This window comes from Rhinolophus sinicus, chromosome 3, assembly GCF_057876585.1.
Source record: "Rhinolophus sinicus isolate RSI-liver-muscle chromosome 3, RSI-T2T, whole genome shotgun sequence".
In the NCBI taxonomy this organism is placed as follows: domain Eukaryota; kingdom Metazoa; phylum Chordata; class Mammalia; order Chiroptera; family Rhinolophidae; genus Rhinolophus; species Rhinolophus sinicus.
This window is the reverse complement of record NC_142503.1, coordinates 139,940,168-139,954,600: the sequence shown is the minus strand read 5'-3', so window position 1 is coordinate 139,954,600 and position 14,433 is coordinate 139,940,168. Positions and strand designations below refer to the sequence as shown.

General features: G+C 46.8%; 3 protein-coding genes across 5 annotated transcripts; 1 reads left to right on the top strand and 2 right to left on the bottom strand.

Moving 5' to 3' along the window:
* Window positions 1-1,004: 1,004 nt before the first annotated feature.
* HYPK (huntingtin interacting protein K) lies at window positions 1,005-2,862 on the bottom strand. Of its 2 annotated transcripts, XM_019725338.3 has the most exons (5): window positions 2,767-2,862; window positions 2,128-2,426; window positions 1,735-1,790; window positions 1,315-1,366; window positions 1,005-1,169 (listed from the first exon to the last, which is right to left on the bottom strand). In XM_019725338.3, the coding sequence occupies exons 2-5, from the start codon at window positions 2,287-2,289 to the stop codon at window positions 1,074-1,076; spliced, it is 366 nt and encodes a 121-aa protein (XP_019580897.1). In that variant the 5' UTR covers window positions 2,290-2,426; window positions 2,767-2,862; the 3' UTR covers window positions 1,005-1,073. The 2 variants fall into 2 exon arrangements, with proteins under 2 accessions (XP_019580897.1, XP_074183929.1); XM_074327828.2 differs by lacking the exons at window positions 1,005-1,169; window positions 1,735-1,790; window positions 2,767-2,862 and having other exon boundaries at window positions 1,307-1,366; window positions 2,128-2,315.
* A 33-nt stretch (window positions 2,863-2,895) lies between these two features.
* Window positions 2,896-8,734, top strand: SERINC4 (serine incorporator 4). Its single transcript, XM_019725535.3, has 12 exons — window positions 2,896-3,025; window positions 3,508-3,684; window positions 3,802-3,980; window positions 4,437-4,516; window positions 4,647-4,740; window positions 4,999-5,210; window positions 5,395-5,490; window positions 5,591-5,717; window positions 6,667-6,739; window positions 7,165-7,213; window positions 7,360-7,513; window positions 7,701-8,734. Exons 1-12 carry the CDS (start codon window positions 2,930-2,932, stop codon window positions 7,897-7,899), a joined length of 1,536 nt encoding a protein of 511 aa, XP_019581094.3. The 5' UTR covers window positions 2,896-2,929; the 3' UTR covers window positions 7,900-8,734.
* Window positions 8,735-8,847: 113 nt separating this feature from the next.
* On the bottom strand, window positions 8,848-10,682 carry SERF2 (small EDRK-rich factor 2). Of its 2 annotated transcripts, none has more exons than XM_019725336.2 (3): window positions 10,527-10,682; window positions 9,811-9,919; window positions 8,848-9,212 (listed from the first exon to the last, which is right to left on the bottom strand). In XM_019725336.2, exons 1-3 carry the CDS (start codon window positions 10,531-10,533, stop codon window positions 8,927-8,929), a joined length of 402 nt encoding a protein of 133 aa, XP_019580895.1. In that variant the 5' UTR covers window positions 10,534-10,682; the 3' UTR covers window positions 8,848-8,926. The 2 variants fall into 2 exon arrangements, with proteins under 2 accessions (XP_019580895.1, XP_019580896.1); XM_019725337.3 differs by having other exon boundaries at window positions 8,848-9,189; window positions 10,527-10,680.
* Window positions 10,683-14,433: the final 3,751 nt, after the last annotated feature.

Genomic DNA, 14,433 nt, shown 5'->3' with positions numbered 1-14,433 from the left:
TACATTCATGATTTTTCCATTTAATATTTACTACATAACCACCTTGCACAAGGCAGAGCATGAGGAGTGACATTTAATCAGCAAGAAGACTACTTCTCAACTGCATGAAAAAATAAGGCCAAGTTTTTTTATATCCTTTAAATGCCCCACTGGGAAAATCACTCATACATCCTTAAAAGTCCTAGAATAAAAATACAAGTGGAAATAATTACTATGAGGTAATAAACACAAGGATGAATATAAGTCGTTGTGTATACTAGAAGGGGATACAATCTAAGAATTATCCTAGAGCCAAAATGAAAAGAAGAGCTTGAAATTCTTTCAGGAAAGTTTTTATAGCTGCCATTTGAGTGTCCGCTCTGAGGTAGGTACTAGGCCAAGCTTTTAACATTCACCAGCTCATCAATTCTTACAACAACCTATCGGGTATGTATCATTTTACAGTTCAGCAAACTGAAGGTCAGCAAGGGTAACTTGGCCAATTTTGATCAACTCAAAATAAAATTGATCTCTCCAGGACAGAAAATGGAATATAAGGTATCAGTGTTTTGGTTCAGAATTCAAATACTAAAATCAATTTCCTAAATCAAAACCTTACAGATAGTGTTCTTACCATGTTCCCACCTTAGCTACCTAAATTCTAACTCAAAGTGGCTTATGAAACTGGATTGGTGACTTACATCTACATACAGTGGCTCCTAGGCAGGTACTGGCCTTTTAGCTATTTATAAGCTACCCGTGTGCTATGGGGTAACTTTGCTGAGACTCCAAATATACCTTGAACACTGTTACATGAGAACTAGTCTGATTAATGAACCTGGCCTGCCACCTAGCATCTACATTCAAACATGAGATACTCCCACACTGAGGATACTCTCCTTCACATAGGTTCATTAAGGGCTGGGGAGCTGGGGAGGGGGGGTTCACTTAAATTCAGTTATACTCCAACGTGAATTTCCCACAATAAAATACAATATACATTGCACTTGATCCGTGATAACAACTGCAACAAAACAAAAAGACGTCTTTATTGGAATAAGTTAATCCAGTGGGTAGATCTGAGAAAGCACAAATCAGTTGGTTAGGGCAATAAGAGCCTCTACCACGTTGCCCATGTGTTCCCTCAAGCTCCGCTCTGCTGCTGCTCGTGAGATCTCCATCTCTGTCATCTGCAGGAAACAGGATCAATGGTGTTACCTAAGCCTTCTGCCTGGCATTAATATGCCGCCAAAACACGCTGCCTCTAGTTTCAGGAAAACAACCCAAATTAAGTAACCTCCCCTGCCCATATACTAGTTATGCATCACTACTCACTATCAGCTCCAGATCTTCCTTCTTGATGGTGACTTTTGCCAGTTCCTTCTCCCTATAAATATTCATGTACATTAGTCCTCATTCTCTACCTCCATAAACTCCCAGGAAGGATCATTCCCAGTTGTGCCTTACAAATAAATGACTCTTGGTAAACATTGAGTGAACACAGTGACTCCCACCCTCTCACCTAACATCCCCATCCTCCCCCCACCACCCCACCCCAGTCTTTACAGCAAGCAGAGTCTTTACAGCAGGCAGCGGGTGATGCCAGAAGGCCTTTCTTTCACCAACAAAGCATAAAGTTGCAAACCTTAGTAGAGTTGAAGAACGGTACAAGGTACAAAGGCTTAACGATGGCTTTTATTTGTGTCTGGGGGAAGGAGAGGGTCTGGTAGGGCTGGCTGCGTGCACAATACTTACCGCTCCTGTTTGGCTTTCTGCTCCCGGGAACGTCTGTCTCCAATCACGGACATGGCCTATGGGAAAGACAGATATAGTTACTGCTCTGCTATCCACAATCTCCAAAAATCTAAAAAGCCATTAACAAGTGAGTCAGAGTGTATTCACGATGTCGAGTGTATCAGGAATCAAGACCTGTTTAACTCAATCAATCGTAGGCTCCTGAGGCGCACTTTAAACCCAATCTCCAGCAAGCTCCTTTTCGCAAGTCGCGGGCTCCAGTGATGGTTCGGTTTTCCTCTTGCCGTCTCCCGCCATCGGAATCGGGACCCCGTCCAGGAGCCGGGCTTCCAGGTACAGCCTCGGAGACCCCTCTGTTCTCAGCCCGACCAGACACACTCCTGGCTAACTCACCGTCTCCAGGTTGGAACTCTGGATCTCCTTCTCCTCCGCATAGTCGGTGACTCTCTCCAAGTCCGCCGCACCACTGTCATGCTTCCGTGGCTTCTCGGGAGGCCGCTCCGGACCGCTGGTCTCAGTCTCCAACTCTAGCTCTACATCCCCCTCGGTCGCCATGTTGATCCCACCGCGCCGCCGCAAGGCCCCACCTCACCTCACGACGACTTCCGGTAATGCCACGCAACATCCACTCGGCACGGAGGAGGTGGGGCTGGCCCTAGGCCACACCTTCATTAATGCCCCTGTTCTAGAAGCTTCAAGTGGAGAAGGCGGTGCGCCTGTCAGACTGCTTTTCGGGCTTGTACTGTGTCGTTTTCTTCAAAGCCTTCTCCCAGACCTAGCCCGTCAGCACTCCACACTTTCCCAGCCGACATCCTTCCCTCCTCTTTACCTAGATCCCTCCCACCACCACCCCCTCACACACACTCTCCCAAGGAATTCTGTTCAACCAGGATGATGTCTAATCCTAAACCAATTAAGAATGCTAATCCACAGGAGGCCACATATGCAAATTGCTGCCTAATCTGGGGAGAACAGCTTGAGTGCCCAACGGCCCTGGGGAGAAAGTAGTTTCACAAGGAAATTTGCATTTACCACATCCTGGAGGTCGGTGTTTTGCTGATGTCCGTCCTCACTCTTCCTTAGATTGGGTGACCAGCCCCAGCACAGCGGCAGTCCAATGGGCTAAGGACAAAAGTGAGCTACTGTCTCATCTACCTTCCATCGGGTGGACCTAGGCCTAATCCCTGGGACAAGGATGTTGGGTGCAAAGGGCATGGCCGGCCCCGGTACCTCCCTCCGCCTTGAACAACGTGGAGTCAGCAGTGTCACAGTGAATCCTCCCTTCTATCAGGTGAGAAGGTAGTTGGGCAGGGGTTTGAAAGCTCCCTAAAGCAAGCGCTACCTGAAAAAGTGGAAGGGAATGGTGGCTGAATCTAGGAAGGAAAACCCACGGGAGCCAATAAAAATGATAGGCCTTCCTTCCCCTTCTGAGGCCCTTCTGCTGCTTTGCCTCTCAGACTGCTTGCTGATCATTAAACGTCTCCTCCCATGTCCCCAGTATCAGATGTTTAGGTCTAGGGAAAGATTAGAGGCCAGATATGACCTTGGCTTTTAGGAAGGTCTTCTCAAGCCTGCAGGTAAGCTCTTAATGATGAAAGCTCTACTTGATGTCAGAGGAAGGCAATCCTAAATAGCTTGGAACCAGACATTCTGAGAATTCCTGAGTAAAGGAGAGAAGGGGAAATTAGGAATTCAGCCTCATGGGTTAACCTCACACAGGCATTAATCTCAGCAAACCTCTACCCTGCTGCCCTGCATCTGTTCTGTCCCCAGGTGTCTTGGTGTGGGCCTGTTCCCTGTACCTGCTGCTGCCATTACAGGTGGCCTCCTCTCAGAGAGTCCACTTGCAGCCGCCTGTTCTACATCCTCCTCCATGTAGGGGCCTCAGCAATCTGCTGCCTCCTGCTGTCAAGGACAGTAGTGGAGAGAGTCTGGGGCAAAGCACATAGGGTAAGTGTGAAGGTTGGGTTGCACTGACGAGATTCAGATTGGGGGCCAGGGACAAATGAGTGGATATACTTGTGAAGCAGATACCTCTTTATGCATGATGACTTGCCCTTTCTCCAGATCCAGATGCCCTCGGGGTTGTGTGCCCATCTGTTTGGCCACTCTCACTGCCCAGTGCTCAGTGGCTCTGGGGCTGTGTACCGAGTATGTGCAGGAACCGCCACCTTCCACCTGCTGCAGGCTGTGCTGCTGGTCCGCCTGCACTCCCCTACTAGCCTGCGGGCACAGCTGCATAATAGGTTTGTGTGTACTTTTTGGGTGGGGAGAGGATGGAGAGGGAAGTAGACGTAAGCTTAGTGAATTCCAAGATGAAGTAATAGCACTGTAAAAAGACAGAAACCAGCTTTAAGTCCCTGCTTCTGATGTACTTGCTGGGCGACCATGAGCCACACATTTATCCTCTTTGAACTTCTAGTTTCTAAAATGGAGATGACAATGGGGTTATTATATGCAAAACTTTTGTCAACAGTAAAACACTGTCCAGATGTAATTTAGGTATCTGAAAATTAAAATTTGGAACAGGCTGTGATGGCGGTTTCCAGCCCTTCTCACAAGGGGCTGGTTCCTGCTTTCCTATACTTAGTTATGTCTTTTCTTTCCTTTCCTAGTTTTGCTTTCTCTTTTGCCTTCCTCCATAGGCACTGTTTGCTCTTTGCTTTGTCTTCTGAGCCTGATTTTCTTTCCCTCCTAACCAGCTTCTGGCTCCTCAAGCTGCTGTTCCTACTAGGTCTCTGTACTGTTGCCTTCTGCATCCCTGATGAACATCTCTTCCCAGGTACCTTCCATCTCACATCTTGATCAGCAGGAGTAGGGTAAAAGATTTTCTAAGAAAAAGATAGGGTAGGAAGACAACCAGGAGTGATAATATCATCAGCTGCTTTATCCCACTGGTGCCCCACTTGCAGCCTGGCATTACATTGGCATCTGTGGAGGCTTCACATTCATCCTGCTGCAGTTGGTGCTTATCACAGCTTTTGCCCATTCCTGGAATAAGAACTGGTAAGGAGAACATAACCCTAAAGGCTCTTCCTGGGAAGGTTGTCTGACATTACTAGACCCGCGGTGTTGGGCAAAGGACATGACAGGTCAGTGGTCCCATAGCTCCCCAATGAGCAGTATCAAAAAAGCTCAGGAATATGACACTGGGGGCTAGGTGGGATGGGTAGTCACACCAGTCTTCTCGGGAGGGGGAGTAGTTGATAATGGGTAAAAAGAAATAGTTGGAGCCCCACGCCATTGCCCACTTCCCATCCTTAGGCAGACAGGTGCAGCACAAGACTGCCGCTGGTTCGTAGCCATGCTGCTGGCCACCCTAGGATTCTACAGCATGGCGGCTGTGGCGGCAGTGCTCCTGTTCTGCCACTACACACACCCAGCTGGCTGCCTGCTCAACAAGATGCTGCTTAGTCTGCACCTATGTTTCTGTGGCCTCCTATCCTTCCTCTCCATCACTCCTTGCATCCGCCTCAGTGGGTACATGCCTTGTAACATTCCAGATTTGGGGGACCTTTAGTATAGCAAATTTCCTTAGTCTCCCTAACCTGTCAATTGTCTGCTTCCCCCAAAGGGTGGGGAGGCAGAAGTGTGGGTAGGGGTAGGAGTGGAGGAAATTACTACCCTGTAGATGAAAGCAATGATCCCCATTCTCCCCAGAGCAACCCCGCTCTGGCCTTCTACAAGCCTCTATCATCAGCTGTTATATCATGTATCTGACCTTCTCTGCATTGTCCAGCCGTCCTCCAGAGAGTGGTAAGGACAGGACCTGGGCTCCCCATGCTACACATTCTTTGCTCTTGCCTAATACTTAGCTTTGTTCTTACCACCTTTCTCTTCTTTTGCCCCTTCTCAGTAATCCTTCAAGGACAGAATCACACTCTGTGCCTGCCTGGCCTGAGTAAAATGGAACCCCAAACACCAGATACTTCTCTGGCAGTGCTGAGTGCAGGCATCATGTATGCTTGTGTGCTTTTTGCTTGGTGCGTAATAAAAGTATGGGGAAGAGTGAGACAAGGGAGGATGCCCAGAAGGAGAGAGGGATGGTCAAATTGTCTGGGACCATGTTTATTTAAACTTTAGAGCAAGACAAGAGGAAAGCTCCCTATGAACAGGAACAATTTCTAAGAATAGCACTTGTCAGATGATCTGTATGAGATGAAGGGGGTAGGGGAAATGACTCAAGAATTTAAAAAAACGAAGGTCGGACAATTAAGTTCATGAACTCATCCTAGAAAAAGTGCTACATCCCTCACTGCTGAATATCACTAGTCACCTTAGAAGTACTCCCCTTGGGAAGCTATGCACCAGCGCCAGTGCCTAGTCCACCCTTCAAAGCAATTTTGGAACTCTTTTTCTGGAATGGCCATCAGAGCTGTCGTCGTATTACGCTTGATGTCCTGAATGTCATCAAAATGTCTTCCTTTCATTATTTCCTTTATCTTCGGGTAAAGAAAGAAGTCATTGGGGGCCAGATCAGGTGAGCAGGGAGGGTGTTCCAATAATTTGTTTACTAGCTAAAACATCCCTCACAGACTGTGCCGTGTGAGCTGGTATGTTGTCATGATGCAAGAGCCATGAATTGTTGGTAAAAGGTTCAGGTCATTTTCATCTAACTTTTTCATGCAGCCTTTTCAGCACTTCAAAATAGTAAACTTGGTTAACTGTTTGTCCAGTTGGTACAAATTCATAATGAATAATCCTTCTGGTATCAAAAAAGGTTAGCAACATTGCTGCAACAGTTCACAAACTTAATTATCAGATCTTGCATATGCAAAGATTTTAGGGCCCTCACATGAAAAGATTTCTAAACCTTTCAGGGAAAGGGGCTTTAGGAGTACATTCCCCTCCTGAGTTACCAGTATGGACCAGTTGGCAAAAAGTATCCCCAGACAAGCCCTCCGGCTATTTGACTGTACTCTTCTTTCTCAGCAATGAGGCTTCCTACCTGGCTGAGGTATTTGGGCCCTTGTGGATCGTCAAGGTTTACAGCTATGAGTTCCAGGTGAGACTGCAGAGCTTAATATCCCCCGTGCCCCTCCCTCCTCACATACAGACAAACACACACACACCCTACCAACCGCTACCCAGAAAGCTCAGATTCTAGCTAACAGCTTTTATTGAGTACCCACAATGTGCTAGGCACTGTGCTAGATACTTTACATACATCGTCTCATTTAATGTACCCTCACAACAACCCTGTGAGGTAGGTATTTGCTCCATTTTACAAATGGAGAAATCGAGGCACAGAAGATTAAACATCTTACCAAAGTTCTCATAGCCAGTTATATGCTGGAGCTTGCATTTGAAACCAGGTGTGCCTTCACTTCTTATACCAGACTAATCTTTTCAAAGAAGGGGAGTTTCCTATGTTAATACCCTCAAGTTCTTTCAAAGTCATTCCAAAATATGCTGCCTTTTGTTTTACAGAAGCCATCACTCTGTTTCTGTTGCCCTGAAACAGTGGAGCCTGAGGAAGGTGAGTGTCAAGTGAGGTTCCATAGGAAGTATAGATTTCTGCAGTACCCATGGCCCTTAACGCCTTCACAAAAGCAACTGGGGGAGGTGGGAGGGGTAAGAGGTATTTCAGCTGAACTGTGGCCAGCAGCCCCTCCCTTTCTTCAGGGCAAAGGGGAGGAGGTGCCAGGCCAGCTGACCATGAGACCTCTCTAGCTCCTCCAGCACAAGCCCAGCATCTTTCCTACAGCTATTCTGCCTTCCACTTCGTCTTCTTCCTTGCATCACTCTATGTCATGGTTACCCTTACCAACTGGTTCAGGTAAGTTGGAGGTAAGCCTGGGATACTCTCCTGAAAACCTAGCTATTTTAGGGAAAGAGCAAATCAAGGCCAGTTCCAAGGGTTCTCAGGAGACAGACATGGGTCCACCATAATCTTTGATGGGAAGGTAAGACAGGTCTAAATAGTAAGGCCCTGCACATTCTCTAACCAGACTTTGGTTCCACAGCTATGAGGGAGCAGAACTGGAAAAGACCTTCACCAAGGGTAGCTGGGCTACCTTCTGGGTCAAGGTTGCCTCATGCTGGGCCTGTGTACTGCTCTACCTGGGGTTGCTACTAACACCACTCTGTTGGTCCCCCACACAAGACCCCAAGCCTCCTCCTGTCTTCAGGCGACAATGCCATCGCATCAGTACTGCCAGATAACAAATAGCCAGTCTAGGTACTTTTAACAAACTGGGGTTCCCTTGAGGTTGTACCCATAGTCTTGATTCAGGGGAAATGTCCAGCCCAGCAAGTGGATAGTTACCTCCCTTTAGACTGAAGTCAATACTATGTCTGAATTGGAAAAAGTGGCCATATATACGCTAATGCCCTGGGCAAGTATCTGACTTACTAGAGCTACCATTACATCTTCACCCCAATTCAAGAGTGTTTACTCCCAAGTCAGGAACCACTGCTGATTCCAGCAGACAGTATGGCACCAGCCCTTTCCTGGTTCACGTGACGGAGATGGGGGCAGGGAAAGACCAACAGGGACTGAAGACTTAACTTGGCTCTGCCCTGGGAGACAAAAAGAAACATAAGCAATTCAGCCCTGGGCACAGGAATATAAGAAGCCCAGAACCCCAGAGCAAACCAGGACACAGGAAGAAAGGAGCACAGAGACTACCCTAGGTTTTAATCCTGATCTTGAGGTCAAAGGAAGTGGAAAGACAAAAACCCTCACTGCATGAGGAATGACAGAAGAGAATGTGAACACTTGAAAGCAGCTGACCATGGGAAGTCTGTGAGCAGCAGGATTTGGGGGCTAACTTTCAAGCAGGCGAACAAACTGAAGAAGAATGAGGAAGAGGGACGTAAACTTAGGTCTTGGAGCCTTCCTTAGGCCCTCAACTCCATCCCTCGGATGGTGTTTAAGGTCTGGGTGGGGAACAAAAATCACGGAAAAGAAGTGGTTCTTAGAGGATTCCTCTACCATATACCTGGAGTACTTGTCAGTTTGTTGTAGTATAATAAAGGATTTTTCTGTGATGTTTCACTTAGTCTACATATCCACAACCTTTTAGAATCTAAAGTTCTGTCCCCTTTTCGTGGGAAAGGGCAGCCATTCCTCCATCCCCATCCCCACAAATCCCCAGTCAAACCAGGCGCTCAAGGAATTACAAAGCTAATTTTAATACTTTGGGGTGAGCCCCACAGGAATAAAAAACACTGGGAAGGGGTAACCCTCTCACCCCCAGGAGTGGCCCAGGGGGAGAGGGGCTACCTGAAGGGAAGGAAGCACAAAAGGGACCCGCTGCAGACTCAGGGCAAAGGGAATGCCATCGGTGCTGGGACCTGTGAGCACTACAGGAGGAAACGCGAGCGTGGTGGGACTGGCTCCAGGCACACAGGCGAAGGGCAAGAGGGTTGGACACGAAGCCACAAAGCTACTTGGGTTCCTCCTTCTTCTCGTTTGCCTTTTTCTGCTTCTGCTGCATGATCTCCGAGTCCCTGGGGGTAGAGATGATGGGGCACTGGGAGGTACCAGAGGGCAAAAAGGACAAGATGCAGGGGGATGAAGGGCACAAAGGATAAGATGGAAGTGGATGGGACAAAATTCAGCATGTGGCTACTGTACTCCCACCCTAGGTGAATAAGAGGAAGAGAGCTGAGGCTCAAAAAAGGCAATCAGTCTGTATCTGGCTGTTGCCCAAGGGGTCAGAAGTCTGGCCACACAAAGGCTATTCTGTGCTGAGTACCACACCCAGCAACACCAGTGAGAAGGTTGGGAGAAGGGAGGAGAAACGAACAGCAAGGAGGGCCAAAAGCACAGGGCTGTCATAACCACTAATGCATTTGAAATGTGAATCTCCCTGCCCTTGCCCTTAAGGTCAGACCCAGGGGCACTCAGAAATCAGACCACGGACAGGCACCCGCCCCAGTCCCTTCCTGTTAAGGTGGTGAGCTAACAATTTGGAGCGTGGGGAGGAAATAAAACCCTAGAGGAAGCAATGCACTCTGCCCCTCACGACTAGTTCAGATGTTAAGCCCTGAGGTAGCTCTCTTTTCTGGTACAACCCTTGGTCTAACCCAAGTCTCACCCCACCCTGCCCCTCCCCTCCCAGGGGCTACCTCTGCTTGCGGGCGGCAGCAGAAAGCCCGTCATCTCGGCGCTTTCCCTTAACCGAGTCGCTCTGCTTTTTCATATTCTTCTGGCGGGCGAGCTCGCGCTGGTTACCGCCTAAAGAGAGAAGGTAAAAGGTGAGACGCGGGGGCCTTTCTGGCCACACACCGGCGACCCTCTTCCCTCAATCGGACACCAATAGAATCCAAAACTTCATTCCCCGAGCCCCAACACATTTCGGGGCCTAGGCTGCTGAGGGGGTGGAGGGGGCCGAGCTGCCTGCCACTGGGCAGGTCAAATTGAAGGGTGGAGGGAACACGGCCCCGAGGAGCCTGCTAGAGGCGTGTTTCGAGGCGGCGTGGGGCCCAGACAGGTAGTGGTGGTGTGTGTGAACGATTTGGGTCTCTGTGGGGGATGGGCTGAGATTTGGAGTAGGGGGCTCTGGGCCTATCACTGGGACGCAGGGCTTCTCCCCACACCGCTGAAGGCCTGAGAGGGCCTTTGCCTGACCGGTGGATTGGGGATGGGGGGAAGGAGTGTTTCTCAAGAAGTGGCAGTGGGTAAAGGGCCGATTTCCGGGCTACGAGTGTGAGGGTCGCCTAAAAGCGCTCCCAGAAAAATGCCTCATTGTAGAAGCCAGGAGGAGGGCAGTGCCGGGATTCGGCAGTCGTGTTTGTAGTGGACCGGGAAAAACGGGCAAGAAGAGGGGGTTCTCAGTGCTCACGGGTCATGGCGACGGCAGCGGCTCCGGCCTGCCTCCGTTGCGTCCCCTCGTACAGTACGACGTTACAGGCCCCGCCCCTTTCTCGCAGCGTAATGAAGTCGTCCTTTCCTCCCCGCCCATTCGCGCCGGGACACCGGCTCCCATTGGGCAGGAAGAAACACGTGGGGCCCCGGGCCTCGCTGGAACCTGGGCAGATGAGGGGCGGAGTTCGCAGGCGTAGCCCGCTGGGTGGGGCGGGGCTTCCTGAGAGAAAAGTTAGGTCGGGCGGAAAGAAAGTAGGCCGGGTCACGTGGGGAGGGTGGGGGTGGAGGGGCGCGGCTGGCTATGTGGCGCTCCCGCGGGCTCGAGCACGTGACCTGACAGAGTGACCTCCAGCGGGGATGGTTTGGGACTCTGACAAACTCTGGGGCGCTGAGGGTGGCGGCCGAAATGGTCCAGCCGATTCTGTGTTACTAGGACTCTGGGACTAAACTTGGCGCTGTTACTCAGTATCCCCACCACCTATTGGACGCTCGAGTTCTTCACATATCATGTAAAATCATGTACAAACGCAACTTAAGAAACCCTCTCCAACCACGTAGTCCCACCACCCCAAACCCTTCTAATATAGAAATTCGCAGCCACGTCCGGTATGTCCTAAAATTGTGATTCTGCGTATTTCCCTACAGAAACTTCAAATGTGGAAATGCAGTGGCTTAGAAGTATTTGAGGGTCCCCAAAATCATAGACGATGGATTTGGATCAGGGAGTAAGAGACTGGGAAATACACACAATTTATGTCCATTTCTCCCTCTGGACGTTTCCGCACTGTAGTATCTATCTCCAAGCCACACGTGGTTTTTGGTATCAGTTGAAGAGCGTGAAGCTTAGGTTTCCCACTAAACTCATTCTCATTCCTAGCCCCATTAATCTTGTGTCTACAAAACTCCCCAACAGCCCTGAAGAATTCATTGGATAAAGGAGAAATTCTTAGGAAACATTATTGGAAAGAACTGGTTGTGGATTTTAACTGGTGATTCTCTCCAGCTAGTGCCCATAGCAGAGCCCAACTGAGGCTGGAACTTCAAACTGTCTTCCCCCTCAACATAGAGCTGATGGAAGGCACTATAAAGTACCATCCTCAATCAGTACCATCCTCATGATTTTTGCCATACCCAAGTATCACTTGAACTATTGTCTATTACTTAATTTTTTTGTATCAGTCTTAAAGGATATAACTCAGACTTCATATTCTTTTAGTAAATTAACCAGTATCACTTAGCCACAAACAGAAAGTAACTATAAATACAGATACAATAAAAATGAAATATGTTATTACACTCTACCAAAAAAATATTGTCAAAGATGCTGAGTCTGAGGCCTGCCCTCTCTTTCTTAAAAGAGAAACTAACAAGTGTTAGAGAAAGCTTCCAAACTGAAGCTTTCTCTTGACATAATCAGAAGGTTGAAAAACGTTTAATGTTTATGCTTTCAATGTTATTTAATGCTATGTCTCTATACTAACTAAAATTACTTCTCACACCACCATAACACATATCCCACTCTTTGGTAATACTAAATGTAGATCAACATCAGTGGCACCCATAACAATATACAAATTCTGGCTCTGCTACTTGCTGGATTTAATTTGGGCACTTCTTTTCTTCATGCTTCAATCCCTTTATGTGAAAAATGGGAAGAATAGCTACCCCTTAGTGTTGTGGAAACGATTGGTATACATGTAGATAACTTGATATAAAGGGCCTGGCCCACGATAGGCTTTCGGTTAATGTCTCCTCCATTTCCCTTCTTCTAATCTTAAAACCTCCTCTTCTTTCTCCAAATTCCTCTAACACATCTGTGGTAGCCAGTCAATGATATGGCCCCTAATGATCCCTCCCTCCTGGTATTCACATCCTTGTGTAGTCCTCTCCCACATAGAATCTGGGTTGGTCTGTGTGACTAACAAATAATGGCAGAAGTGATGGTATGTCACTTCTGATGCTAAATCATAAAAAATATTGTGGCTTCTGTGTCGTCTCTTGGATCACTGGCTCTGGGGGAGCCAGCTGCCATGTCATGAGGAGAAGCCCACCTGGTTAAGAACTGAGGCCACTGGTCAACAGCCAGATGGGAGAGCAAATACCTCCATTTAAACTCAGCACAGAGTTGAGAGTTAGGAAATAAATTACAGAGGATGAGGACCCCAGGCTGTGAAGCAGAGAAGGAGGTGAGGCAGTGTTTAGGGACACCAGATATAAAGTGAGAAGGTGAGGAATTTGGACTTGAAGGGTTAGACATCACCTGCAGAACAACAGCAACGGTCTGACCACAATTCGTAAGAATCTGGGCTATCTGGCTTTCCAGCCCCACGTTCCCAATGGAGTCAAGCCACATGGGTCCCCTTGCATGTAGACAGACCACAAAACCAGCCCCATGGGGAAAACCAAGCCAGCCAGGGATGAATGAAATAGTGTAGGATGAGGAAGCAAGTTTTCTTTGGCACTTCCTTATCAACTCCAGCAGCTCAGGTAGGTGGGAGAGTGGAACAACTCTGTAACCAGTCTCCTTTTATCAGCTCATCACACCCTATCCCTATGCCCAAGTCTATTTCCAATCCTATCGAACCTAGACTAGTTGCCATACCTCCAATCTAATTTTTCCAGAAGTTGCTCAAAAAATTCCCTCAATCTTTCAACAAACATTCATTATGTTGTGCACCAACTACTGTATTAGGCATTAGGTATACAGTGATGAACAAAGCATATATACCGTGTTTCCCCGAAAATAAGACTTAGCCAGACAATCAGCTCTAATGCATCTTTTGGAGCAAAAATTAATATAAGACCCAGTATTGTATTATATTATATTATATTATATTATATTATATTATATTATATTATATTATACCTGGTCTTATGGTAAAATAAGACTGGTACTTATATTAATTTTTGCTCCAAAAGACGCATTAGAGCTGATTGTCTGGCTAGATCTTATTTTCGGGGAAACACGGTATCTCTATATTCATGAAACATACAGTGTAGAGAGGAAACAGCTCTCTCTCTTGTGTATATATAGCACATACATATGTATTTCTGTGTGTGTGTATATATACCTATATATGTATATGCAAATTGTGATAATTGCTTTGAAGAAAACGGACAGAGTCTATGCAAGGATGATATTCAAAATATTTAACGGTGCACAGCATAAGCACCTATCAATCAAAACAGATGTCAGTATAATCTGAATGAAGATTATCTGTGAACAATTCTGCCTGTCCTGGTAAGAAATCACAGTACTGCTGGAGTGCTGTCATCAAATTTCTGAAGAAAAGTAATTAACAACCTAGACTTTTTTTTATATTAAATAAAGCAAAATCTTTATTTTCACCGACTTCAAACTGAAATTTAGCATTTTTTAAGGGCTAACTGTATTTTATTTATTTATTTTTATTTTTTTATTAGTTTCAGGTGTACAAAACAACTATTGATTAGACATCTATATATCTCACAAAATAATAACCCCAATAAGTCTATTACCCAGCTGACATTTTACATAGTTATTAGAATATTATTGATCATATTCCCTATGCTGTATTATATATCCCCATGACTATTTTTTTTTAATTATTGTTGACATTCAACATTATTTCATATTAGTTTCAGGGTCAACTTAGACTTTTTCATCCAGCCAAGCTATCAATTAAGTATGAGAATAGAATAAAGACATATGAAGTCTCAAAGAACTTATATACCATGCATCCCTTTCAGGAAGCTATTGGAGATGTACTCCACCAAAACTAAAGAGTAAACAAACAAACAAAAGTCATAAAAGCCAGGAAAAAGGGTATACAACATGGGAGATAAGTGAAGGATATCCCCTGGCTGCTGGTGAAAGGTCCAAAGATGATACATAGCTTTGCAGC

What these genes read in the sequence shown, in the direction of transcription:
- HYPK (XM_019725338.3), bottom strand. Translation starts at nt 2,289, where the DNA reads ATGGCGACCGAGGGGGATGTAGAGCTAGAGTTGGAGACTGAGACCAGC. An exon ending in AGAGTTCCAACCTGGAGACG is followed by an intron (nt 1,791 to 2,127) that starts GTGAGTTAGCCA and finishes TCTTTCCCATAG; the next exon opens with GCCATGTCCGTGATTGGAGA. An exon ending in AGGAAGATCTGGAGCTGATA is followed by an intron (nt 1,170 to 1,314) that starts GTGAGTAGTGAT and finishes TGTTTCCTGCAG; the next exon opens with ATGACAGAGATGGAGATCTC.
- SERINC4 (XM_019725535.3), top strand. Translation starts at nt 2,930, where the DNA reads ATGTTGGGTGCAAAGGGCATGGCCGGCCCCGGTACCTCCCTCCGCCTT. An exon ending in CATTCCTGGAATAAGAACTG is followed by an intron (nt 4,741 to 4,998) that starts GTAAGGAGAACA and finishes TCCCATCCTTAG; the next exon opens with GCAGACAGGTGCAGCACAAG. An exon ending in AACAGTGGAGCCTGAGGAAG is followed by an intron (nt 7,214 to 7,359) that starts GTGAGTGTCAAG and finishes CCCTTTCTTCAG; the next exon opens with GGCAAAGGGGAGGAGGTGCC.
- SERF2 (XM_019725336.2), bottom strand. An exon ending in GCTGCCGCCCGCAAGCAGAG is followed by an intron (nt 9,213 to 9,810) that starts GTAGCCCCTGGG and finishes GGTACCTCCCAG; the next exon opens with TGCCCCATCATCTCTACCCC.